The sequence below is a fragment of the Podarcis erhardii genome (genome assembly GCF_964252035.2).
Source record: "Podarcis erhardii genome assembly, chromosome: 6".
Taxonomy (NCBI): Eukaryota; Metazoa; Chordata; class Lepidosauria; order Squamata; family Lacertidae; genus Podarcis; species Podarcis erhardii.
In genome coordinates this window covers 13,193,583-13,221,398 of record NC_138510.1, presented here as the reverse complement: position 1 = coordinate 13,221,398, position 27,816 = coordinate 13,193,583, and the positions used below count along the sequence as shown (strand labels likewise).

Genomic DNA, 27,816 nt, shown 5'->3' with positions numbered 1-27,816 from the left:
CTGTTTTTGGACTACAACTCCCATCACCCCTAGCTAGCGGGACCAGTGGTCAGGGATGATGGGAAGTGTAGTCCGAAAACAGCTGGAGACCCAGGTTTGGGTTGGACTCGATGATCATTATGGTCCCTTCTAACTCTTGAAGGGCTCTTGAAGGGCCCAACTGGCTCGGGCTCTCCAGGGTTTTGGGCAGGCATTGTCCTAGCTGGGACCTTCTGGATGAAAAAGATGGGCTCTGCACTGAGTTTTGGAGCATGTTCACTTTGTTCCTACATGATGAAGGTCCTTGGTTTCAAGTTTCCTGTATTTTGGAATGGGCCTGGGCCTTGGGAAACCTGAGGGCAGCTATATGGCAGTGCATTCCAGGCATGCATAACCTGTGCCTCATGGAGGCTGGAAGAGATCCCAGAGACCCAGAGTGGAAACTCATCTCAGCTGTACATTTGCTTCCGTGTGGGAGGTTTTCTCAAGGGGCCATCTTTCAGATATCGGAGCTCCTTTGAAGGGTCTGGCTGGCATTAAAGGAGCATGGAGTAGTGGAAAATCTATTCCTTATTGGTGACTAAGCCAACAAGCACGTTCGTTTGTCTTGTTTATTAAGTAAGCAGTAAGCAGGTTGTGGAGATTTTAAACAAATCTAATGGAATTTCCTTGTTGAGTTCGAAAGCACATCAAAGTGCAAGTAGATAAATAGGTACCACTCCGGTGGGAAGGTAAACGGCGTTTCCATGCCCTGCTCTGGTTTGCCAGAAGCAGCTTAGTCATGCTAGCCACATGACCCGGAAGCTGTACGCCGGCTCCCTCAGCCAATAAAGCGAGATGAGCGCCGCAACCCCAGAGTCGGTCACAACTGGACCTAATGGTCAGGGGTCCCTTTACCCTTTTACCTTAAGCAGGTTGTGGAGATTTTAACTAAATCTAATGGAGTTTCCCTGTTGAGTTCAGTAGAAGTTCATTAAACTCACTATGTATGGGTCCTTATGCAAACATCATCCCTGTAGAGAAGAAGCTTGGGGGAAGCCTGAGGTTTACAGAAGTACAAAAAATCTTTATGGAAAAAACCGATAGTGGGAGGGGAAGCACAGACCACTGACAACTGAGCATCCTCTGTGAGCATAAAATGCTGACCAATAGTTGGTTTTTAAAACAAAAACAAATCAAAGTGTGGGGTGAAGCAGAACGGAATGGAATAGATCATATCATAGAAGAGGGCCTGGCTGGCTGGCGTCCTGACCTGGAGCAATCCACAGTGGAACATATTTTGTTGCAGGTTTCACCAGTACACCCCAAGTATGCAAAATAATAATAATAATAATTAAGATGTCCATATGGTATTGCACTCATGACTCTTACGCTGTGATTGCAAAAGGTTTTCTGCTTTAATTGTTGGCTGTTGGGTATTTTTAAAAGCACGCTTGCCTATCCAAGCTCTTGAAAGAGGGTTGTCACGTTAGCAGGGAAGTTGCATTGTTGTAAGATCCAAACACATCTGCGCTGTGACTGTTGCCTGGATGATAGCTTACCGTGGGTCTGCATGACCACAACACCAATCCTTGTGCCATTCCGTGCAACACTATGTTGTGTTTGGGGAAGTTTGGTGTCCTTGCAGCCTTTTTTGTTTTACTCCCCTTGTTATCAGAGCATCAGAACATAGAAGGGCTGTCCAGCACCAAAGGAGTAAACCAGGGCTGGTGCTGTAAATAAGAACATGCGGGTTACATTCCTGTATCATGTAGTCCAGAGTTTTGTTCCCTTCAGCCTAATGCCTCTGGAAGCTAAAACTCATAATAAGCATGGCATGAAGGTCATAGGTATCATCCCCTGTTGTTGTCTCCAGCATTTGGTACTCAAAAAGGAGTATATTGCTTCTGGGTGCCGTCCTTTCAATTAACAGCTCTCAACAAAATTGCACTTCGGTACTTTAAAAATAAAGATTGGTGCCATGGCAGAGACCCTGGGGACAATTAAGAAGCCGGGGGACCACAGTTTGGTTTCCCCATGCCAACGAAGCTCACATGGTCTTGCAGACCTTTACAAAGACGTTTTTGGGAACTCCTAAATGCCAGGATTCATCGCAAAATGGTGTGTTTGCACGCCATGCAAAAGGGAGGAAAAGTCACCTCAGGGTGGTTTTTAGTATGCAAAATATATAAATTTTGCATAGTAAAATTTGCATTTCTTAATTAGGAGTCTCTAGAAGTTTGTGTATGATTTCTGCGAGTTTTCTTTCTTAGGGAATAATTTCTAACTGGTTAGGAGGAAAGAGTTAACTGAGTAGCACAACTTCTAGGGCTTGCAGAATATGGGGGAAGGCATTGCATTTTTCTCCCCACTGATGTGTAAATGGGGAAAGCAAGAGCAAAAACTTTACTGAACAACTTGATTATAAAGTTGCAATCCTAGGCACACTGACCCAAGAGTAAGTCCCATTATTCAACGGGACGGGACATGCTTCTGAGTTGACATGTATAGGATCGTACTGTAAATGGCTCAGAAATGTACTTGCATATGTTACATCAGTTGCAACCCAGCATCTATTGAACATTCATCACGATTTATTTACACAAATTTAATAGGGAGGTTGTATAACATTGGCTGTTTCCGGAGCATTCTGTTTTGGGGGGGGGCGCGTTTATATGACATTGTGACAAGCAGTTGTTATCCCATACTTCTCAGGGCATTGCTTTCCTTACCGCAAAAGATCTTATTTGGGGAGGGGATTGGGTTTGTTGTGCAAAAGTGCCAGATCACTTTTTATTGTGCCGTCTGAATTTGCCAGTATACCACTGAATTGCACCAACAGCCTGGAAAGAAGAACAACAGGGTGATTTGTGCAAATGTCTTCTGTTTGGGTGGCCACTGCTGTTTTTACAAGTTAATTTTCCTGATACATGCTGAGCTGTATTTTATTTTATATAGGGCAGCAAAGGAGCATCAAGGAAAAGCACGGAAGACAAATATTCTCTGAGAAACAGGCATCTAAAGCAGTGCTAAAAATCCCATTACAGTGTACGCGCTGCTAACTGCCTCTATTAGGGGCCGAACCTCTGCCAAATGGTGGCATATGTCACCCTAGTGTTAGTGGAGACTTCGGACTGCATTAACACTGCCAGAATATGCTAAGCCAAGATTCTGTTTAAAGGTTAGGTCAGGTATTTTGCACTGGCTAAGGGGAGAGTGACACGAGAAATCTGGCTTAAGTCTGCAGGGAGAAGAATTTGCTCATGCAAAGTCCCATAATTAAGGCCTCTAATATGCAAGTCATACTATCAGTTCCTATACTGCCAGTGCCTCTGGAGAAGTACAAATCAGTAAATCATTCTCATTAAGCCTTCAGTGTAACATTACAGACCATGTGGATAGGGAGTGGCGAGTGATCATTTTCATTAGATGTGCAAAATAGCGTTTGTTGAAGTGTTACTGTGATATCCACACTTTAGTCACCGTTTCAATCTTTTGTGGGTGCCAGAGCATCACACTCCGCCTTTCCCTTCTGCTAAAATGCTTCTCCCCAATTTCCAAATCAGCTGCATTCACCGTTGAGACATCAAATCTGAATTCTGCATGAATTGGCCTTGCAGCTTTTACTTCCATTGTTCAAAGGCAGTTTTGTCACCTTTTGCATACAGTTCTCAGGGCAGTCAATATATTGGACTTGCATTGTCTTCTCTACCCATGTTAAGATTCGTGTTTCATTGATGATTTGTCATGTTTAAAAGCACTTTAAAAAAAGATGCTGTACTTACAATATCTGTTCAGCAACTGAATGTCTTTTAGCACAAAATATGTTTGAGATTCGGTTTTGGGAATGATATATACAGAAATTATTGTTGGATCGGATCCAGACTAGATCACACTTAAAATAGACCCTTTCAGTGGATCTACTCTAACTATGACTAAATCTGGATCCAAGTAACTTGAGAAGAAAGAATTGTTAATACCTATAATACTGTACAAGAATAAACTTAATTGCAGGTTTAAACTTAAATGCACTAAGTCAACTATCTTTTTTAAAGAAAATCTTGTAGTATTCTTTCATGGCTATTACATATCATGTGTTACATTTAACCACTATTGCAAAACATGCTTGTATTTGATTAAATGTATTTTTCAGAGTGGCATGTAATTCTTTGTGTTGCTTTCACTTAGCATAAAGGTAAAAGTACGCCTGCCTGTCAGGGCCAGTTGTGACCGACTCTAGGGTTGCGCGCTCATCTCGCTCAAGAGGCCGGGAGCCGGCGCTGTCTGAAGACACTTCCGGGTCACGTGGCCAGCGTGACGAAGCTGCATCTAGCGAGCCAGCACCAACGCCGCACACAGAAATGGCGTTTACCTTCCCACTAGAAAGCGGTCCCTATTTATCAGCTTGCACTTAGGGGTGCTTTTGAACTGCTGGTGGGCAGGAGCTGGGACCAAACGACAGGAGCTCACCCCGCCGCGGGGATTCGAACCGCCGACCTTTCATTCAGCAAGTCCTAGGCTCTGTGGTTTAACCCACAGCGCCACCCGTGTCCCTTTTGCTTAGCATACATGCTCATTACTGCTTTCATAGAGCGGAAATGCAGAATGCCTTAACACAGGACAGTTGCAGGTGAATTCTGAGGTATAAAATTTGAAAATCTACAACTAGGGCCCGTTTCTGCTGGTAGTTTTGTGCGCCAGCCCTGCCAAACCCTGCTCCCTCCCTTGACCCCTCACCAACCCCTGCTCTTCACCACTCCCCATCCTTTCCCCTCATCCCCTTGCCTTTCAGGTCAACTAACTGCAACCCCGGCCCCGCCTTAAAGCTCATTCAGTCCTTGCCCAGGTGAGCCACAGAGGAACAGGCAGCTCACCAGCAGACACCTGAGGGTACCTGGGGAGCTGCCTTTTCCTCTGTGCCTCACCTGGACTGCTCATCTTCCTGGGCTGCCCACCTGCTTGTTCTGTTGTCATCTTACAGCAGTGGTGTCCAAACTTTTTTCAAAGAGGGCCAGATTTGATGAGGTGAGGGGCTGTGAGGGCCAACCAAAGTTGTTAACCTTTTTTTTAAGATTGAAGAAGTTGTTGAGCTTTTTTAAGGTTGAAGTTGTGAGCTTTTTTTAGGATTTAAGTTATTGAGGTTTTTTTTTTTTTTTTAGGATTTTACCCCAAGAAATTAACTGTTGCAGGGGCAGGATTAAACTGACCGGCAGGCCACCTTTTCCTGCAAACTGCAGCATGGCAACGTTATTGCATGAAGTTCATCTTTTCAAGGAGCCACTTGGAGCATGGCTATATTTTAATCGAAGCAGCCCATCTGTAGAATGGGAAAAGAATAATGAGTTATGCAGCACATCAATGTGCCGGGTGCTTATCTTGTCTATGCCGCAGGCTGTAATCCTAGAGTCCCTGAAGTGGTTGAAGACATCATGTTAATCCTAAACTGACACGAGGGGTGGGGTGGGGTGGGGTGGGGGTGTCCAAAATCTGCAAACGTTTTTGTACCCAATGAGAAAAGCTCTGGATTTCTAGCCATTTTTGGGCACACAAAAGTGTTTACAGGATGCTGTTGCTGAGGTAACCAGACCAATGCTAACTTGTCTTCCTCTGTGGAACTGGCTAGCAGTGAAACCACCAGTGCAGCATGGGGGAAAAGAAGAAGTGTTGCTGTGGCAATGCCTTCCCTTCCCCCACAAGGGAAATAGAGTGTTGGGTTTTTTTGCTTTGGGTGACATTACCGTACTAGATAGCTAGTCAGATTTGGCTAGCCACTGTGGAAACGAAATGCTGGGCTACATAGGATTTTGGTCTGCTCCAGCAGAGCTCTTCTTCTGTTCTTGGACTTAGAATCAGAGAGTTGGAAGAGACCCTTAAGGAACATCGAGTCCAACCCCCTGCAATGCAGGGATATGCAACTTCACGGGGTTGTTGTGCAAATAAAATGAGAGAACCATGTATGCCACCTTGAGGTGTGTTTTTTTAAAAAAAAGCTTTTAAAATCGGCATGGTAAACTGGGTGCACCATTTTAGTCAATTACAGGGGTCAGCAAACTTTTTCAGCAAGGGGCCGGTCCACTGTCCATGATACCTTGTGGGGGGCCGGACTATATTTTGGAGAAAAAAAATGAACGAATTCCTATGCCCCACAAATAACCAAGAGATGCATTTTTAATAAAAGGACACATTCTACTCACGTAAAAACACGCAGATTCCTGGACCGTCTGCAGGCTGGATTGAGAAGGCGACTGGGCAGGTCCCGGCCCCTGGGCCTTAGTTTGCCTACCCATGGTCAAGTACATATTTAAATCAAGTTAACTGAAGAGCAGAGCAAAAAAAAAAAAAAAAAAGAAAATACCCTTACGCTGGCCTGAGGAGGTTTTGGGTTCAGGGGAAACATCCCTCCGCTTAGCTCTCCCAGCTGAGCTGGCCTCCCACCAGCCTCTGCTGATGCCGTGACCTAAGTGCCACTACACTTACACTTCGTGCTCACCTGCCCCTTCCTCCTGCTAGACATGTGGCCAAGCGAAAGACTCTCTGGTGCTTTTTTTGACAAGGGAAAGCCCCAAAGTAGTGGGGCCCAAAGTGGAGCCAGTTCGAGAGGTCCGGAGTGTGACAACACGAGAACAGGGTCTTCTCTGCAGTGGCACCCCGTGTGTGGAATGCTCTCCCCAGGGAAGTTCGCCTGGCACCTTTAGGCACCAGGCAAAAACGTTCCTTTTTAACCAGGCCTTTGGCTGATCTGTTTGACATCCTATACCCTTTTAGAATGTGGCTCTTTTTAGGAGTGTGCATGTGTTATTGGGTTGTTGTTTATATTCTGATTATATATATTGTGATCTTTTCTGTGAACCGCCCTGAGACCAGGTATAGGGCGGTATATAAAGTCAATGAAGAAGAAGAAGAAGAAGAAGAAGAAGAAGAAGAAGAAGAAGAAGAAGAAGAAGCTGGTCTCACAGCCACCAGCAATGGGCATTGAGCTCAATTCAGATCAGTCTGCTACCCTGGAGCTGATGCAGGGATGTGGCCTAATCATCGTGTCCCTTATTTATTTGTACGTACAGTGGTACCTCGGGTTACATACGCTTCAGGTTACAGACTCCACTAACCCAAAAATAGTGCTTCAGGTTAAGAACTTTGTTTCAGGATGAGAACAGAAATTGTGCTCCAGCGGCACGACGGCAGCAGGAGGCCCCATTAGCTAAAGTGGTGCTTCAGGTTAAGAACAGTTTCAGGTTAAGAACGGACCTCCAGAACGAATTAAGTACTTAACCCGAGGTACCACTGTACATACATACATAGATAGATACATACATACCCAGCCCTTTTCCCTGAGAGGGCTCAAGTCAGTTCACAGAACAGCTAAAAACACACGCGGGGGGGGGGGGGGGGGGACGGGACCTTTAAGAACAATTAAACATTGAGTGTCCATGCTGCAGATGTGGCAATGGCTCTGCCACTCCACAAAGCTCCTTGTGTAAGGGGGAAGCCGAGGATGCAGGGTTAGAACTGCAGATTTAATTCATACAATGAATTTTCCTGAAAGTGTTTTGGCCCCTTGCATGTTCATGCCCTGCACAGTTGCCGATGCAAAGTGCTTTTTTTCTTTTCCTGTTGCACGCTCATCTCGCTCTATAGGCTGAGGGAGCCGGTGTTTGTCCGCAGACAGCTTCCGGATCATGTGGCCAGCATGACTAAGCCACTTCTGGCAAACCAGAGCAGCACATGGAAACACCATTTACCTTCCCGCCGGAGCGGCACCTATTTTTCTACTTGCACTTGATGTGCTTTCAAACTGCTAGGTGGGCAGGAGCTGGGACCGAGCAACCGGAGCTCACCCTGTCGCAGGGATTCAAACTGCCGACCTTCTGATCGGCAAGCCCTAGGCTCTGTGGTTTAGACCACAGCGCTACCCGCGTCCCTTAACCTGCCTTTAGAGTACACTATATCTTTAAAGCACATTCGAATCACATTCTTGCCCTCAAAGAATTCTGGGCACTGTAGTTTACCCCTCACAGAGTTATTCCCAGCAACCCTTAACAAACTACAGCGCCCAGGATTCTTTGATGGGCGAAATATTCTCCGAATGTGCTTAAAGGCTGTGCTGTACTGTATAGGCAGCCAAATTTGTATAGTTAATTACCTTCCTTTTCTTATTATTTATTATTTATTCCTTTTCTTATGTTACAGTGACATCTGGTGGTGCTTGTAAAATTTCCTCACAATGCTAATACTTCCTATTTCTTTTTCAAAAGCATGTTAGTACAAGCGGAACAGTGATTGAAATGGCATATTTAGAAAGTCATTATACTGACTTGAATAAAGTGACACCAGGGTTCTCACTACTGGAGAACTTCCTTTTTCAGTCTGTAGGGACAATTTTTACCTCAACACTGCATCCCTTTATATATGTGCAAGCTGTATCTCAGTAAACCACACATGCTTACCCCCTAATGAGTTCCTGTTTCTCACCTGCACTCGTCTTTTTAAAAAGAATGTTATAATTTGGGAAGCATTTCATAGAATCATAGAACAGTAGTCTTGGACGGACCCATGGGGCCATATATTCCAACCCCCTACAATGCAAGAAGCTCCACTAGATAATCCATGACAAATGGCCATCCAACCTCTGCTTAAAAACATCTGAGGAAGGAGAATCCACCACCTCTCACACTCCCTGTTGAACAGCTCTTCCTGTCAGAAAGGTCTTCTTGAGTTTTAGTCTGAATCTCCTTTCTTGGAACTTGAAGCCATTAGTTTGAGTCCTCCTCTCTGGAGCAGGGGAAAACAAGCGTACTCCATCCACCGTGTGACAGCCCTTGAGATATTTGAAGATGGCTTTGATGAAGCCTGCAAAAATTAGTCATTCAAGATATCAGCTTCAGAAGTAACGAAGACCAGTTACAAAGGCATTCACTGGGCAGAACGGCTAAAAAAAGGAAAGGGGTTTTTATGGAGGAGACTGTTAGTCTATCCTGTTAAGAACATGAAGGCAATTTTGGGGTTGGTGACTGCTAGGGATCCAGGAAATTCCCCATGAGCGATTATGTGCTATCCAATGGTGGAAACTTAAGTGGGAAGAATATTCTGAGGCCCAGCATGCAACAAAGTATGCTGCCATCACTAATTTAGATGCTGAGAAATGTAGCTTGGTGAGTGACAGACAGCTGTTAATTCCACCGATTGCTGGATTAAGGGCTGGCTCTACTCTTAGGCAATTGAGCCAACTGGGTCAAGAAACAGATGCGTCCTTATTGGCACTGAAGGACAGAGCTATGTTTGCCATGGGGCCTGCCCTGCACCATCTAAAGTGTGTTAAAGTGGAGCACAGTAGACCAATGTTCTACTCAGACCATGTTCACACCTTACATTTAAAGTGCTGGAATACCACTTTCAATAATCAGGGCTCCCCCCGCAAAGAATCTTGGGAGATGTAGGTTTTTTTTAAGGATGCTGTGAGTTGTAAAGTTTTCAACATTATTTCCATCCATTTCACTTATTTCCATTTATACAATACTGAGTCATTCCCACCCCACAGACTCCCCCCCCCCCCCGCCCCTCCCTGGCTTCCAAAATTAACTTTTATTCCATGCACCTAATTATATTTTCCTAACTCTTTACTTCCTGAGTTATTATATCTTAATATTTTCTCTGCATCACAAATGTTATAATAGTCCTGCTAATGTTTCTATATAATTACAATGGGTTTTAAGGTATTCTATAAATTTTATCCAGTTTTTATTAATTTTTTTATCATCTTGATTTCTGATCCTGATGGTCAACTTTGCCATTTCGGCATAGTCCATCATATTTAAAACCCAATCTTCCTTTTTTTTTGTTTTCTGCTCTTTCCACATCTGGGCCAGTAGCATTCTTGCAGCATTCTTACATAAAAAGTATTTTGATGTCTCTTGGTATTTCACCTCCTGTTGCACCTAATAAGAAGGCTTCTGGTTTTTTGATTCTAAACATTTTTTTTCAATTCATTACATATCATTTCCCAGAAGCCATTTACCACTTTGCATGACCACCACATATGTAAAAATATTCCCTCTTTTCCCTTGCATTTCCAACTGCTAGGTTGGCAGGAGCAGGGACTGAGCAACAGGAGCTCATCTCATCGCGGGGATTCAAACCATCGACCTTCTGATCGGCAAGCCCAAGAGGCTCAGTGGTTTAGACCACAGCGCCACCCGCATAACGTCACCCAAATGTATTTGCTTTTTCCAGGGAACTTGTGAAGTATGTAATCAGAAGGTGTGGGGATCAGGTTCTCGGATGTGAGAACACAAAACACCTCTGTCTTTACTTCTCAAGAAGCAAATGCATGCAGTCTCAACACTGAACTATGTATGATGTTTGAATAGCCTATAGTTCATTTAGTGTACATAATGTTCAAGCTTTCCCATAAGACAGCTTGTATGCGGCAGAAACTGAACCAGTTAAACAAGACACACAAGACAAAGGATTTGCTTACTGCACACAACAAACAATAACACTCCTTAAATAATTATGTACCTTGCAAAGGCACAACATTTAGCCCTTCTTGGAAGCAGTTATACATGGTTGGGGAATGTGCGGCCCTTTAGATATTGTTAGACTACAACACCCATCATCAGTGTCCAACAACATCTGGGTTTGGGCTAGCTGTCAATTTAATAGGTCCCATATTCAGATTTTTAGGACCTTGGAAAATTGCTTCAAGTCCATCATCATCAACAGTGCAGTGCAGAAATTCTCTAAGAAGGCACTCAGAACAGGGAGAGAACTTTATGAAAGGCAAAGCTTCTAGGGTTTGCCTGGGCGCAAATATAAATAAGAGAAAGTAAAGTGAAACTAAGCTGGTGTAATTGCTTTCCCCCTACCTCAAATTTATATTGAGAGCTTTCTGGATCTATTTTATTTTATTTTATTTAAAAGTTAAGAGCATCAGATTCAGTACAAGCCAGGATACTTATTTAGTTAATTGTGCAGAAGGGAGAACTGTAAGATGTACAGATTCTCTTTTTGCTATCCCAGCAGGATAAGAAAATTGCACCCAATGACTTTACTGCAACTATTAATGACACAAGTAAGGTAAAGGTAAAGAGACCCCTGACCATTAGGTCCAGTTGTGACCGACTCTGGGGTTGCGACGCTCATCTCGCTTTATTGGCCGAGGGAGCCGGCGTACAGCTTCTGGGTCATGTGGCCAGCATGACTAAGCTGCTTCTGGCGAACCAGAGCAGCACACGGAAATGCCATTTACCTTCCCGTCGGAGTGGTACCTATTTATCTACTTGCACTTTGATGTGCTTTCAAACTGCTAGCCTGGCAGGAGCAGGGACCAAGCAATGGGAGCTCACCCTGTCGCGGGGATTCGAACCGCTGACCTTCTGATCGGCAAGTCCTAGGCTCTGTGGTTTAACCCACAGCGCCACCCGCATCCCAATGACACAAGTACTTTGCCTCATATTTAATCTAGTGATTTAAAAGACATATTTGGATACAGTTTCAGTGAAAGAGTTGCATCTCTCAGCAGGAATTATACACTGATGTTCCTTAGTGCACTGAAAATCTAGAGGTCTGTTTCAAGGCACGTTTTCCTACTCTCTTGATAAGGAATTTGTTTGAGGCACACACAGCATTCTGATCTTGGGTAATCTACAGGTCACTGTGTTTCTCCCAGTCTGTGGACTCTACCTGCCAGATGACCATTTATAACAAGATGGCAGATTAGGGAGTCAAGAGAGCCCTTGGGCTTTTAAGAGGGTCGTCATCCAGCTCCCTCCAACCTCTGATTAACATCTTGAACACGTGAACAAATCAAAGGTTAAAGTTAATTCAGGGACTGTTTTCATTCCTGAAACAGTTGACAGTCTATATAAACAGAAGCAAATCCCACAATCCAAGCAATTGTAACTCTGGGATAATGGCAAACACTGATATAGTGGAGGTGCTTTCCCCCTTTCCTGACACAGGTCAAGGAAACTTTAAAAACAAAAACAAAACAAAAACATCTGGCAGTTCTCCATTCAACACAACACTTCCAACAGCCTGTTAATCGTCAGCTGCAAAAAGTAACTGGCTTGCTGGAGAAAGCTGTGACTAGCTAGCCCACACACTGAACAGTAATCTTTCTATTAAGTAGCAAGGATACATGGCAAAATTTTGTTGCATGTTGCACTTGTCCCCCCCCCCCCTTTAAGTTTAGCACATCCCTTCATCTATCTTTCACTTTTTGCTATGTTGCACAAGTCCATCTCCTGGCTTCTTTGTTCCTTGAGCTGCGTTATGTCTGTAACATTATGTTCCAGTACAACTGAGGAGCAGCAAAACACTGGGCAGTTAAAGCAATTCTCAATCAAAACAGGTTGTTATTGTTAAGTTGTGGGTGAACATATCAGACGACACAGCGATTTTTCAAACAGCTCTTGTTTCTTCACAGGCCAGAACAGAACTGGGCTGAAGGGTTCAGCCAACGTGCTTATATAGAGCTCAACTCCAAAGCAACAGTAACAACTTTCTGTAACTATCCAATCACTGAAGGTCACTTTCAATTCCTTATTTGCATATGTGGACCTGAGTGAAAACTATCTACAGTATCCCCCTGCTGGCCCAGTGTGAGAACTTCAGTACATAAGAGTTATCAGATGAGTTCTCACAAAGAGGCAGATGGAATAGCATCTTTGTAGCGTCTCTAGGCTTTCTGCATCAAAATATTGCAGCAGCTGCTAGTGTTCGTGATATATGAAGCTTGCGAACGGCTGGGCTCCAGCCAGTTTTCATAAGGCAATACACTTGCAATATGTAATAATTATAATGAGGTTTGTTTTTATATATATATAAAAAAACTCTTCTCTTTTTTTCACATAAGTGGATGGAATTTGCAGGCAAATTAGTCCCTCCAGAGTGGATTTAAGCAGATTCATCTAGGGGTTTTCACTCAGGAAAACTCATTTTTATTTGTTTGTAAAAGAATAAAAGAAAATGTCTCTAACTTTTTTATTTTCAGCAGGAACTGGCAGAAAAAGCAAGCTGTTGGAAAGCCGGGCCCCTCAGTGAGAAATCTGCCAAAGGTCAGGTCTGTGGGTTATAGTGCTAGGCAATTTTATCTTCGTTATATAAAATCACCTGGTAAAGTCACAGGTCCCCCCCCCCCACCTCTTCCTTTTTCCTGGAACTCCATGCCATGGAGAGGAAAAGAGAGTTTTAAAAATTGTTAAGAAAAAGAACAGTTGAGCATAGGAAGCTACATTATAGTGAGTCTGACCACTGATTCATCTATCTCAGTATTGTCTACACAAACTGGCAGCAGCTCTCCGGGCTTTCAAGCAAAATATACATACATCTAAAGGCTTAGTTTGGTCAGAATCAAGTACACACTTCCAGGTAAAGGTAAAGGGACCCCTGACCATTAGGTCCAGTCGTAGCCGACTCTGGGGTTGCGGCGCTCATCTTGCTTTATTGGCCGAGGGAGCCGGTGTACAGCTTCCAGGTCACGTGGCCAGCATGTCTAAGCAGCTTCTGGTGAACCAGAGCAGCGCATGGAAACGCCGTTTACCTTCCCTCCGGAGCGGTACCTATTTATCTACTTGCACTTTGACGTGCTTTTGAACTGCTAGGTTGGCAGGAGCTGGGACAGAGCAACAGGAGCTCACCCTGTTGTGGGGATTCGAACCGCCAACCTTCTGATCGGCAAGCCCTAGGCTCTGTGGTTTAACCCACAGCGCCACCCGCACCCCACACACTTCCAGAGTTAACACTAAATACGTTACTTCTGGTAAATGAGCCACCATAGCTGTCTAGAGGGCCGTAAAAATTTGTGTTCCAGGCTTTTTAGACTCATCTACCCATCTAAAACCAAAGGGACATGTTGGTGGCCAGATGTGAAATATACTGGCATTGTTTTCAACTCTCCTTCTCCACTAAATAGTAGAGCCAACCTTGTTCTTGGTTCACAATTCCACTTTGCACATGTGAGGGCTCACAATCCACTCCATAAAGAAAACTCAGGGCCTAGAACTCCCTGGTATTACGCCAAATGTCTGTGAAATAGCTGCCCTATCTCTTCTCAAAAACAGATGCATTGCTCATGTTTGTACATTATCTCACTAATGCCAGGGCAGCAGTTTACTGAATCTGGCAGCAACATGCTTTACTGTCCTGCCAGGGTGTCCTTAAGACTCCATCTCAAGCTCATTGCTCACCTTCCCATAAGACAACCACAGCTGTACAAGCACAACTTACCAGGCGATTGATTTTGAAAAGGAAGGAAGGAGGAAACATTAGCTAACTCCGATTTCTAGATAATTTGCAAGTCAGGAGAAGCACTTGAAGTTTTTTGGGGGGAAAAACGCTAGGGGGTGAAAGGCATATTTGGAGAGAGGCTAAACAAATGTGGTTTGCTGCCAGAAAGCCCATCCCTGAGGCCTGGGGCACAACTTGAGGTGTTTTGGCTCACTCGCAATACATGTGAGTAAAAAGGTCTTGACTTTCAAGGTGTGTATCACTGCTCTGTCCAGCTGCTGAGCAAATTGTTCCCCAGGCACCGGGAGCAGATCCTGCAAGAGATTTATCTCAGGGTTCTTCCTAAAGGGATATACTGTCCAAATAAAACTTCCAGCTTGAGCCCTTCTAGGAAATCTGCACATGCCCAGGTACATTAATCTCTGGTATTTGTCAAATCAACCGCAGAACAACGTTGAACAGTTCTGCTCACAGACTTGTCATCATGACGGCAAAAGACTTAGAGAATTCCACTCTTCCTAGGCACAAAAAGCCTGGACCACGTGCTGATTTATTGATTTATTTTTTGCTTTCCTCACCAGCTTGAATCTCCTAAGGATTTCAAAAATGGATTGTTAATTGGTGAAAGAACAGAATGTAAAATTATAGTATATTAAGATAAATCATTAGGATAGAAATAAAGATGGAAAGGATTTGCTGAAATATCTAATTGAATTAGAATACAAAAAAGGGAGGTGTGAGGAGGTCAAGGAAATAAGCAAAGGAAAGAAAGTTATGTAAAGGATTGATTTGTTTTTTTTCTTTAATTATCTGCATCTTTTTTCTGTTTTTTTCCCCCTTTGTTCTTGTATTGTTCTGTATTTTTCTTTTTCTTTCTGTTTAAATATGCTCTTTATTTTTTCTTTTTGTAACCTTTAAAATCGCAATAAAAATCTATTGGGAAAAAAAAGAATCTCCTAAGGATTTCTACAGGACATCATGAAATCGTTGATAACGTCAACAGCAGTTTATGAAACCACTTTTTCCTCAGATGTGTGGCAACGTAGGAGCGAAATGGAAAAGTTTGCCACAGGAGTGGATGATAGTGTTGCTATTATTTTTTAAAATTAATTAATTAATTAATTAATTAGGTTTACCATAGGTCTTTATTAAGGGCTTCTGAAGAGACTCATAGCAAAGGACTTCTATATAGGTAAAAAAACATACAACTGTAAACTTCAAACATAAATCAGGATGGTAGATAAGAGATATAATTTACACTAAGTCTTAAAAACTACTAAAACAAAGCACCATCCTCTCAAAGTTCTTCCTTTCAGATTAAGAGAAATGCAAATTTAGGAGGACAGCCATGCTGCAGTTCTTTTACATTGCTTCAGAAAATGTGCATTGATAGATTTGCCTTTGAATGGAAACTGAATAAAATTTCACCCTAATCACGATGCACATGGTGAGTACAGTTCAAGAGAATAATAAACAAATCCACATGGGCACCTGAAGGCCTTTCTTCTCAGTGTCTGCCTACAACCCAGATGGGCAGCATGTTTCCTATTTGTGGATTGGATCCTCCTTCAATCAAGGTCAAATATTCTGTAGGGACCGCAATTAATGCTTGTTCCAACCAGAAACATGTGTCTTTCTAATCCTGATAGAGCCAGAGTCTCAACCAAGCAATTTTGAGTGGTTTGACAGTACCATAAAGATTAGGGAATGTAACTATTAATAGCGGTGATCCCCAAGAACCAGGGTGGTTTCAAAACAGTCCCATCTTTCCAAATTATGTTTGATCTTTTCAATTGCTCTGCTCCAGCTTAAGTTAAACAATGTTGATAGGTCTCATTTCTGCTTCATGCCTCTGCATCTAATGGAGTTGTCTGAGCAGTCAAAGCCTAGTTTGCTACAGACTCCAGAATGAGCTTCAGCTGAAAGATTTATTACTGACCATGCTGACTTTTCCTGACCCAGCTATTGGGCTGTGGCAATCCAGTACATGGTAAAGATTAAGATAAGGAGAATAGGGCTGCTCTAATGACAGCCTTGTACCATCTGCAAACAAAGATAGGCTAGCTTGGCTTTGACCTACCCTAATTCCCCTAAAGTTTATTGTTTCTGAAATAAATGGTTAAAACAAAAGAATGATTTAGGCCTGTTTGATGTAGGAGTTTGTGCAGTGGTCTTGCACCTGGGAGACAAGGGTTCAAATCCCCACTTGGCAACACAGCTTGGACCACTCACTGTCTCTCGACCTAGCCTACCTCACAGGGTTGCTAGGAGAGAAAGGGGAGGAGGAGGAAAGGGGGATATATAAAAGTAATAGTGAATAAATTAAAAGAACAGAGATGACAGTGGACAATCACGTCTTGCCCACCTGGTCAGTGAAATTGTTCAGCTTACTTATGAGCTGAACAATGCTCTTTCTGTAGGAGTTCAATGTCCTTAAATTAGTCCAGTTTCTAAACTGTGTGCCAACAATGAATGCTTCTGAACATTGAACCAGACAGCACACAGGAGATTGTGATTGTCTTAGCCCCCTCCTCTGTTTATAAAGTAACTGAACTGGAGAGGGGGTTCAGCTTTGGGGGAAAGCTCCCCCTTCTGCCTGCGTCATTTCCTCAGTAAAGATACCTATCTGTTTTCCATCAGGGGACAGATACCAGCTTGGGAGGGCAACTTAGATCTGAGAAACAGAGTTGTGCTGGAGGGGAAAGGGTTAAACCTTCTCCCTGTGTCATGGCCCCAAGCTGATTCAGCCTCCTTTTAAGCTCCACCTGCTTTTAACTTGGAGAGGGAAAAACATACAGGAAATTAGGAGCAAAGTGTGATTTGAAAGACTGTGTGTGTGTTGGGGAACTGAGCTGACTGCATTTTAAGCCTCTAATGTGTACCCCAAGTTCTCTTCCTCTAAATGTCAAAGCAACTTTTAAGATCTCAGAGAAACCGCTGTGAAGGTAGGCAATCTTTGCCTACTCTTTGATTAATTCCTCTAAAAATAATTCATCTGTTCTAACCTTCCTTAGGTACTATAAGGTTTAGTAAGTGGTGTTTAGAACGGGCATTGAAGCATCATTCAACCTTCCCTGCTTCTCTTGCTTGGAAGATGGATGAGCCAGTTTCTTCCTCTCTCTTAAGCTTCTAATTTTGTACTGCGAAGGAACACCTGGATCTTGAAATGCAGGTGGCCAGTGGAGCTCATTTTTGGTACGCACATGGCTGGCAATGAGAACTGGGTACATTCCCAGGAGAAGTACAACACACGTAGTTCAGGCTTAAAAAACCGATATAAGAGACTTCCAACAGAATCGACGGAGAGGAACTGAAAGGGACTTAAAGGCTCTCGACGTGAGGAATCCGGGCTAAAAATGATGGTTGATTTTTATTTGAAAAGGGATCAGAACCTGGGAAGGGGGGAGGGGGAAATATCTTTATTATTGCTATTTAGTTACAGAAGGTTAAGAATGAGGATAAATTTTGGGTTGGGTGAATAGGGTCTATATTTAAAAATGGGAAATCGAGGGAAGGGAATCTACGCCGACCTTAGGGAAAAATTTAAATGTTTATAAGAACTGGGGATAAGAGAAATCGGGCTAATTATGAAGAGATATATTTAAAAATATCAATTATAGGTTAAGAAGAAGAAACTAAAATTTGCTGAACGAATCATGGGAATAGGGATGTATGAAGAGGGGGTGGGGGGGAGTCCGGGGAACAAGGTTAAGAAAATAAGGTGTTGTGATGATATTTGTTTTGTTTTTGTTGTAACTTTTGTGTTTGTGTTTTGTAACTTGTGTTTGTCTCTAAAAAATGTGAAAACCCAATAAAAATTATTATTAAAAGCTATGGTTTTCCCCAGTAGTGATGTATGGAACTGAGAGCTGGACCATAAAGAAGGCCAATCGCCAAAGAATTGATGCTTTTGAATTATGGTGCTGGAGGAGACTCTTGAGAGTCCCATGGACTGCAAGAAGATCAAACCTCTTCATTCTGAAGGAAATCAGCCCTGAGTGCTCACTGGAAGGACAGATCGTGAAGCTGAGGCTCCAATACTTTGGCCACCTCATGAGAAGAGAAGACTCCCTGGAAAAGACCCTGATGTTGGGAAAGATGGAGGGCACAAGGAGAAGGGGACAACAGAGGACGAGATGGTAGGACAGTGTTCTTGAAGCTACCAGCATGAGTTTGACCAAACTGCGGGAGGCAGTAGAAGACAGGAGTGCCTGGCATGCTCTGGTCCATGGGGTCATGAAGAGTCGGACACGACTAAACAACAACAACAAGTGTGAGAGCCGCTCAGTAGTGAAGGAACAAAAGGCAATCTGTGCATCCTCAGAGATTCTCTTGCTTGGTAAAGATTCCCCTCGCAGTCCTTTTGTTTACTAGATTTTAATCTCCTCGGGGTTTATCAAGTTACTGTGATAGTTAAGTATTGATAATTAGTTGACTATTGGTTACTAGCTGATTATTTGAGGAAGATGGCGTTTTTATTACTGTCCTAGTTGTCTCTTGCTGTTTGTTTGTGTCAGTGGATTGAAAAAAGTGCCCGGAAGATAAATATTCAAGTCTCTCTCTCTCTCTCTCCCCCACCCTAAGTGGGTGTAGCTGGTGTTCAAATGAGCCTGGAGGAGGTGGGGCCAGCCAAGATCAACAATACCTGTGAAAGGCATATATTCTCTCCCTCCGCCGGTTTGTGGAATTCCTGGTCGGAGACCTTGAGAGTCCTTTGTCCACACACTTCTCTCCATAGGAAGTACTTCGGGGCTCGGGAGGCGCATCTTCCTGCGGCCAACAGGCGGGTGCAGAGAAGCCCAGAGGATCGCCCCCTTTGCGAGGAGCCGCAGCGTCGCCTCCCCAGCCACGAGCGCCGCGACGATGCCGCTGAGATGCGCCTTTTTCTCCGGCGCTGCGCTTTTCCTCCTGACGGTAGGGCTGGAGAGGGGTCGTGGGTGGTGGGGGTTTGTCTGGCGAAGGGGAGATCGGAATCGGGGCCTCCGGAGGCTCCACGCTTTGTCTTGTCCAGCCCAAGGAGGAGATCATGCAGCAGCGTCCTGGGATTCAAATATCCCCGTCTCCTTGGAAACCGCCAGGTAGCATCACCTGCTTCTTAAAAATAGTCCCTAGTGCGTCGGGGCGCGCACGGTACTGAACTCCAGGACGCGCTCTGCCCCTGTGCCTTTTTCTCCTCCGGGTCAAGTGAAAGCCACATGCATACAAACGTATATACAATTTTATTTCCCCAGGTTTTTTCGGGTGCTTTTAAGCTCTTTTGGACTGCTGTTGGCCCCCATGGCATATTCAAATTAACTTAATTTGCTCATTTATTCGTCTGTTTTAAAAATATACCCATAAGGTTATTACAATAATCCTGCCAATGTCAATGTTCTTATCTGTTTAGTTTGTAAATATTCAACAAACCATTTACATTCTTTTATAATAAGTTTCTTATCTTGATTTCTTATTTTTCCGGTAAGTTTCGCCATTTCTGCATATTCCATAAGTTTTTGTATCCATTCTTCTTTTGCTGGGACTTCTTTCCATTTTTGAGCAAGTAACGTTCTTGCCACTGTAGTTGCATATATGAATACATTTCTATACAGTTTGAGTAGTCCCATCCCTATAATTCCCAAAAGGAAAGTTTTTGGGTTTGTTTGTTTTTTACAAACATTATTTTAAAATTCTTTTTCAATTCATTATATATCAATTCCCAGTAAGCTTTCTTTAACCTTACTACTGGTTAATATCATCAGTTGTTTTTCCTTTAGATAAGTGCAATTCAAGTTCTCTCCAGGTCTGATAGTTTCCTAAACAGTCAGTATTCCTTTCATGTAAAGACAAAATTGTTCCAATATCCTTCTAGTGTTTTGAACCTGTTCTACCCCCTTGTTAAATGAATGGGGGGGGGGATAGATCCCTTTTTAAAAGACATCTATTTTTTTCCAAAATTCGAGTTGAATTGGAAAGATACCAAATGAGTCTAGAACATAGCAGCTGCTTCCTAAAGCTACAAATCTAGATAAGTCAAATCTTTTTGCCTTGTGCACATTCTCCCATCCCACTGCCCCAAGTACTAAAGCTTAGCACATTGTCTCAGTGTTACAAGAAGAATAATGCTGATGGGGAGGGTGCTATTGTTTTTATTTTTATTATGTATTTTGTGGTTTTATATCTTGATCTTATTCTGTGACCTGCCCTGAGACTCCCGGATATAGAGCAGTATATAAGTTCAATAAATCAATCAATCTAGGCACACATGCTGGGGAATGCGTCCTCCTGAACTCAATGAGACTAGCTACTGTCAACAGGATTGCACAGTAACAGACCCTTCTTTGGGACCAAGAACTTTTCAGCTATTGGAAAGCGAAGTAGCCAGCAAACTAAAAGCGATTCTGCATTCTTTTGTGGGGTAGGACAGATCCTCGCGGGACTTTGGTGTTCCGTCATGCTGTTGTTTGCTCTGTTTCCAGCTTGGCACCAGGCATTAATTATGAAAACTTAAATTCCTGAGGTTTCAATGGCGTAACAGCATCAACATCCTGTAAAACAAACTATTCCTTTAAAAATGTCTTGAGAGAAGGCGATTGTACAACTTTGCAGTGCAACATGTTCCACTGTCTTATCAGAATGGATTTTCCCCCACTGTGGTACAGTTCAGTCATAAGCTGTTAGAGCCTAATGAATTGCCTTTATTTTTATGTAGCTGACTGCCCATTTTTCTTCTTCTTCTGATATTAGTTTATCCCACACTCCTTGCAAAGAGATCAGGACTGCATGCATAGTTCCCCTCAAATTTACAACAAGATAGGTTGGGCTAAGTTGGAGATAGCAAGCATTCCAAGGAGAAATCAACCAGTTCGTTTCATAGCTGAGCAGAAAAGCAAATATAGGACTTCCTGACCCAAGTCTGACATTTTGTCTACAGTTATTCGCAGCCCAAAGAGAACTGGCTAGAATAGAGTCAACCAGGTGGATTTCAATCTCTCTTCCAACCTTTTATGTTTTATTTACAAATAATTCTACCTGAAGAAAACTTCATTTTGTCCCAAATCCCACTTTAAGAAGAATTCTCCAACACCCTACCTCAGAACACATGTAAAGCTCTCATTAACTTCTAGAACCTTTTTCTTAAGGATTAGTAGTTTGGGGTTCTTTTGAAACCCTGCTGATAATTTATTGATGCAATCTCTGGATCATGTTTCCAGCACTGAGCAGCCCCTGCAAGCTTTTGTGGCGAAAGGATTGCTATTGAGCAGAGGGCTTTGTTTTTGTTACAAGAGATTAAGTGCATGCCTGCTGCAAAAAGGAAAACTGAGGAACTGTTCCAGAACATGCCCCAATAGTCAACAGAAAGTTATTATAACTGAAGTGTGATATGCCCCAGTTAATGTGAATAGCACATGTCTTATTTCACAATTCCTAGGCTGATCTTCTTTCTTGGTTGAGGGAAGAAAAGCATACAGGCTTCAGTGAGAATAGAACTCTGTCTTCTAGCTACCATTTAGGTATGTGAAGGCAGATGACTTCAAGGATTTGTTTTTTCATAAATGTTTGGATTGATAAATTGAAAATATCCTTTGGCTACAGTTCCCAAAGATGGTTGGGTTTATAATTCTCCTTAGCCACAAACTTGGTAGCTGACCTTAAGCAAGTCACTGACTGTATTCAGACATTGTGCTAAAGGATGGATTGGTGTTTCCTGTGTGGAACATTAGGTGAAAGAAGCGTATGTATATTTACCAAGCTAGGCATTACTTTTCATTTCTGATGTCTAATCACTGAGTACATTAAGGAGTTTTTGCATATTTCAGTCAATTCCAGGAACACCTGTATCAAAACCTCCCTGGCTGCCTTTTCTCTAAGCTGAAAATATCCTGTGCTTTGCTTATCTTATCAGTTTGTTTGGGAAGTGATCATCTCAGTTGTTCAAGAACCACTGCACTAGTATATCATAGTATTTGCATATGTTTGTTCAAGTATTGTCTCATCTGCCTTGAATTAGCATTGCCTTCTCCAAGGACTACAACGTGCAGCATAAGTAACCAGCACAAACATCTGGGAGGGTTACCGGGTTGGGCAAGGCTGAGTTGGAACATCCTTGGATTGTAGAATATGAACAAGACAAAAATTGGGGTGGGGGGGTGGTTAGCCTGAAGGTACATTGTGTTTGGAAATGCTACATTTGCTGGTACATTGGGATAAAATTACAGATGTTGGTTAATGAAACCAAAATTTTATTGAGCCTAGACTTCAAGAGTCAGTTGAGTATTTCCATTACTTATAAGTGCTGGTTGTGATCCAGCCAAAGTTGAGCACTTTAAATTCCTGATGAAATCATAGGCGTACTTACCATAGTCTGATTTGTACCCATTCTTACAGATGGTGGAAAAACCTTGTTGATACTGAATTTTCTTATGCATCAATATCTAGGAATAATACTTTTTATATTGCTGTTCAATATAGAGTTATCAGGGTAGTTTACGGCTGTTAAAAATAAAATAAGAATGCACCAGAATACTAGCAAAATCGTAAAGGTGCAGGGTAAAAGCAGTAGTAAACATTCATGATTCAAATTCCTGCACGTGGCAAAAGTCTGGGGAAATAAAAAGGTTTTCATATGGCGCTGAAAAGTGATTAAGGGTGGCAATCCTATACCCACTTACATGGAAGTAAAAACGTAAAGGGACCCCTGACCATTAGGTCCAGTCGTGGCCGACTCTGGGGTTGCAACGCTCATCTTGCTCTATAGGCTGAGGGAGCTGGCGAACCAGAGCAGCGCTCGTAAATGCTGTTTATCTTCCCACTGGAGCGGTACCTATTTATCTACTTGCACTTTGATGTGCTTTGGAACTGCTAGGTTGGCAGGAGCCGGGACCGAGCAACGGGAGCTCACCCCGTCGTGGGAATTTGAACCGCCGACCTTCTGATTGGCAAGTCCTTAAGTCCCATCAAATTCAGTAGGGTTTACTTCTGGATACCATGTATAGGATTATTCTATGATGTAGGGGGCAGGTGAGCCTATCTGGGGTGAGACTTCTGTAAGTGGGGTTTCACAAAAGAGCAGACCTTCTCCCTGTTGGCCACTTGACTCATCTCAAACAGCAGGGAAAGACAAGCAGCTGCAGCTCTGAATACTGTCTCAGTGCCCAGGAAAGTTGGTGTGAAATTAGACATTTCTTCAGGTCCCAAACTCTGTAGGGCTTTAAAAGTAAATCCTGGCACTCAGAAGCACTCCAGCTCCTTAAGCACAGGTAAGATATAATAATAATAATAATAATAATAATAATAATAATAATAATAATAATAATAATAATAATATCTTTATTGTTGTTGTCCCCGAGAGAATTACCTGGCTGCTCCATCCACCCAGGTAGGGCACTCCACACAAAATCAAAACAACTATAAAAACACTAATTAAAACAATACAGTATAATACAGCAAGGAAGATTAGATGACTTTCAAAGTCCAGGCTTCCCATTCAGGGCCGAGATCGCTCTGGAGAAGAAGCTGTTCTTAAGATGGCTGATGCATGGTCCCAGTTAGTTGCTTTCTGCTTGCTTTCCTTACTAACCTTTTGCAACCTGGTGCCCTTCAGATGTTCTTGGACTACAATTCCCATCAGGCCTTGCTGGCTGGGGATGATGGGAGTTGTAGTCCGAAACATCTGGAGGGCACCAGGTCAGGGAAGGCTGTTCTATATTAAATGCATTTTCTGGACAGTCCTTAAACAGGGAAGTCATAGAGGAAGTCCCAGAGGAGTAATTAACTGTTGAGTAGAGCAGCCCAGAGAAATCTGACGCAGACACCTTGCAGATCAACCCTGATATAACAGGTTCAGCAACGTTTCTGTGCTTGGCCAGATACAGTTGATTGCAAATGACAGTTACGTTATAGTTGGGTATAATCCTTAGGAAAACAGCTTCAGTTCTGAGTAAGTTTGTTGCATCAAGGCAGATGACACAGAACAGGGAAAGCTGGTGACCTCTACAGAGTTGACTCATTTTTGTTCAGTTTTTCAGGTGAATGGAAGGGCAACATTTGGAATAAATGTTCAGGGCAGGTTTGAATAAAATAGGTTGGTTCTTGTTGGCATTTATTGCCTGGTTGAGGAACATGGGAAGACACTGCCGGGGTGTGGAAAGAGATTATGGGACATTATAGCATTATAAGCACCCTTGAATTCTGAAGCCTCTGTGGCCACAACAGCCTCAATCACCCAGTGAAAACATGTTCATAACAAAGCCAGATCTTTAATTGAAGAATGCATTCATTACAGATGTCAAAGTTGCCTGGCTTTTCAGGGTGTGATACTGTGGGTAGCATGACTTTGCCACTGCAGCATCCTTCTTACTCTAGCTCTTTTCTTCTTCCATTAAGGTTCTTGCCATCAACAACTTCTACCATGCCTTGGGAGATGGCAGCAGTCTAAGGAAGACCGTCCACAAGAGAAGCAGTCAGGTGGGGACTCGGTTAAGTTCTCCAGTAGATAACATTACAGTGGTACCTCGGGTTACATACGCTTCAGGTTACATACGCTTCAGGTTACAGACTCCGCTAACCCAGAAATAGTACCTCGGGTTAAGAATTTTGCTTCAGGATGAGAACAGAAATCTCGCAGTAGCGGCGTGGCAGCAGCTGGAGGCCCCATTAGCTAAAGTGGTGCTTCAGGTTAAGAACAGTTTCAGGTTAAGAACGGACCTCCGGAACGAATTAAGTACATAACCAGAGGTACCACTGTACTTTAAAAACCAGATAGACATTATCTGAAAATCCTTTTTTTTTTTTTTTTTACAATGGCTTGTGTGTCTGTTGATGGGGGAGGATAATTGATATTTTGATGAGGCTGGACAGATTTTAGATTCTGAGTCCTTAAGAAGTTATGTACGTCCATATTCATCTAGTTATGGCATGTGTATGCAAGTCCCATCACAGGTCAATGAACAAAGGAGGAAGCTTATCTTCTGTTACTGAACTTATCAGTGTGGGGCCGAAGGATATATTTGGAACATTATTTTAAACTCCCTATATTTTAATGTTTGTTTTGAAAATGAGGCACCTGCTACAGTGATATACACAGGTGTCTGTAACATAAGTGCGCTCTTTTCACTCCCAGGATCTGAAGCTGCTCAACAGTCTTCGTCCTTTGCGTCGCACCAAAAGGAGATGGGTAATTACCACCCTAGAACTTGAGGAGGAAGACAAAGGGCCGTTCCCAAAACGTGTTGGAGAGGTAAAAGCCAATGTGTAACGTGTTGGAAAGCCTTGCATATTTATAGTCTAGTATTTTGTGTCTCTGGCTGTGTTCCCCAAGGGCAATTTGCATTGAGTCAAGCCTTCAACAGCTTGTGCCATGGTACAGCCAAGAACATTGTGTGTGCACCTTAAAGTAGTAGAAGAAGAGTTTGGATTTGATATCCCGCTTTATCACTCCCCTTCAGGAGTCTCAAAGTGGCTAACACTCTCCTTTCCCTTCCTCCCTCACAACAAACACTCTGTGAGGTGAGTGGGGCTGAGAGACTTCAAGGAAGTGTGACTAGCCCAAGGTCACCCAGCAGCTGCATGTGGAGGAGCGGAGACGCAAACCCAGTTCCCCAGATTATGAATCTACCACTCTTAACCACTGCACCACACTGGCTCTCGTGCATGTTGGAAGTTTCCTCTGCCTGAGGGCCATATTTGCCCTTTGTCAACCCTTCAGGGTCCACATGCAGGTGGGGGCATGGTCTAAAGTGGATATAGACACACATGTTCACCCTACGTTCAAAGCATTCTGATCACATAGGAGCTGTAGTTTAAGGGTGCCGAAAGCTGTTAGGAGACCCCTGTGCTCTGAGTTACAATTTCCAGAGTACCCTGGGAAGAGGACTTGATTGTTAAACTGCTCAGGAAATTGCAGCCCAGTGAGGTGCTACATGCAAGGTGCAGATGTGGCCATTCTCAGATGCACACCACATTCCCCCTTTGGATGCCCACAGGTTCACAGCTTCCCCACATCTGATCCTTGTAGATAAGCTGAGAAGACGGCTACTACCCCCTCCCAAATCATTAGATCAATCTTCTGAAGTGTGGGGAGGGAGTGACCCTCATCTCCTAGGCCGGGCAGAGAGGTTTAAGTTTTCCTGTCAAGGTCACAGTGTGGAACAAAAGCATAACGGCTCTCCTGGACTCTTCATGTCCCCCCCCCTTCACAATGCCTCTTTCCCCTGCCAGCCCCCAGGCAGTGCTGCAGGAGTTGCAGTTTTTAAAATATCGAATGCCTTAGAATTGCTTTTAAATAAATGGAAATTGGGTCAGGGGCTGGCGAATCACAGCCTTAAAGATGACCAAGAGTATCTGCACCCCACCCCACAGAAGAATGTCAGTTGGAGTTACTAGGAAGTCTCCAAACCAAGGAAGACTCGGTTTGGCAAGTCTCTAAGTCCTCACTTTCATGCTTGTCACATGGATGACAGGCCCTATTGATGCTCAATGCAGGAGGAAGCTACAATTGGAAATTTCAAGCCTGTGCATGTTTATAATCTTCTTTTTAAATAGAAGTGTCACTGGCAATGTTTACTTATCTTCTGGGACAATTTTTTTGTCTCCTTCCAACAAAACACACATGCCAGAGTCTCTGGCACTTTCTTTAAAATATATCTTAGGATATATTTTTTAAAACACTTTAGAAAATTCAGAGTTGAAATGGAGCAAAGAAGTAGCATATATAATTGCATCTCTTAGTCTGTGCCACTTAAAAATTGCACGTATCTCATTTTTTAAAAAAATAGTTTTTATTAAGTTTTCAAGTTATACATCTCAAAATATGTATTTTACACAATACTATATATCCATCGACTTCCCTCCTTCTCCTTCCCATGGTTCATTTCACTTGTCTATCATTCCTGCATATTTTACTGTAACCATTTTACTCAGTTCCCCAGTTTAAATCATTCAAATATTAATCACACTGCTGAATTTATCTTAATGCTGCCAGCGTCTTCAGCAGTGCACAGTTGTTTTCCAAATACTCAGCAAATATTTTCCACTCTTTAAATAGATGCTCTTTTTGCTCTCTTTTTCGTGTGTTAAACCTGCTGGTTCTGCAAATTCTAGCATCTTAAGTTGCCAGTGTTCCTTACTTGGGACCTCCCTTGCTAACAAAACTCTAGCTGCTGTTGTTGCATACATAAATAATTTTTTAAAAAAATTGTAAGTTCTATGCCCGACTTCTATACTTTGGATTTCCCTGTTTCCCCTTATATTCTGAAGTAATATTTCGAATAGCAAAATAAACAACAGCAGAGATAAAGGGCAGCCTTGTCTATTCCCTTTTCTTACTTGGCTTTTGTCTGAGAGATTATTATTTACTAATATACTTGCACATTGGTCATTATAATTGCATGTACTCTCTTACAATAAAAAGACCGACTGTTCTGTGTCACCAAACTGTACCTCTTGGGATATTTTTTTTTTTTGTTAAAAAAAGCCTTGAGGATTTCATTGCAATGGCATTGCCATCACTAAAACATCTGTGAGATGGCACAAGAATTAAGGCTGGGAAATCTTTCCTTAAGAATCATGCTGCTGATGGTGATGAACACTATTATTATTATTATTAAATCTTTTTTTAAAAAACACAAAAAATCTACATTAGGGGTGGATCTACAT

General features: G+C 42.8%; 1 protein-coding gene and 1 long non-coding RNA gene across 4 annotated transcripts in view; both read left to right on the top strand.

The window, feature by feature from the left end:
* The window catches only part of CDH26 (cadherin 26), a 54,586-nt gene that overhangs the window by 7,158 nt on the left and 19,612 nt on the right, over positions 1-27,816 (top strand). For 2 of the 3 annotated variants that reach the window (XM_081867600.1, XM_081867601.1), the window contains exons 2-5: positions 12,950-13,013; positions 18,923-19,098; positions 24,547-24,627; positions 25,283-25,399. In XM_081867600.1, the coding sequence (XP_081723726.1) occupies positions 12,950-13,013; positions 18,923-19,098; positions 24,547-24,627; positions 25,283-25,399 (438 nt within the window). The remainder of the gene's footprint in view (positions 1-12,949; positions 13,014-18,922; positions 19,099-24,546; positions 24,628-25,282; positions 25,400-27,816) is intronic. The other variant, XM_081867602.1, reaches the window with a different exon arrangement.
* Positions 166-4,112, top strand: LOC309345323. Its single transcript, XR_014158189.1, has 2 exons — positions 166-612; positions 894-4,112. It is a non-coding gene; the product is annotated as an uncharacterized lncRNA (long non-coding RNA).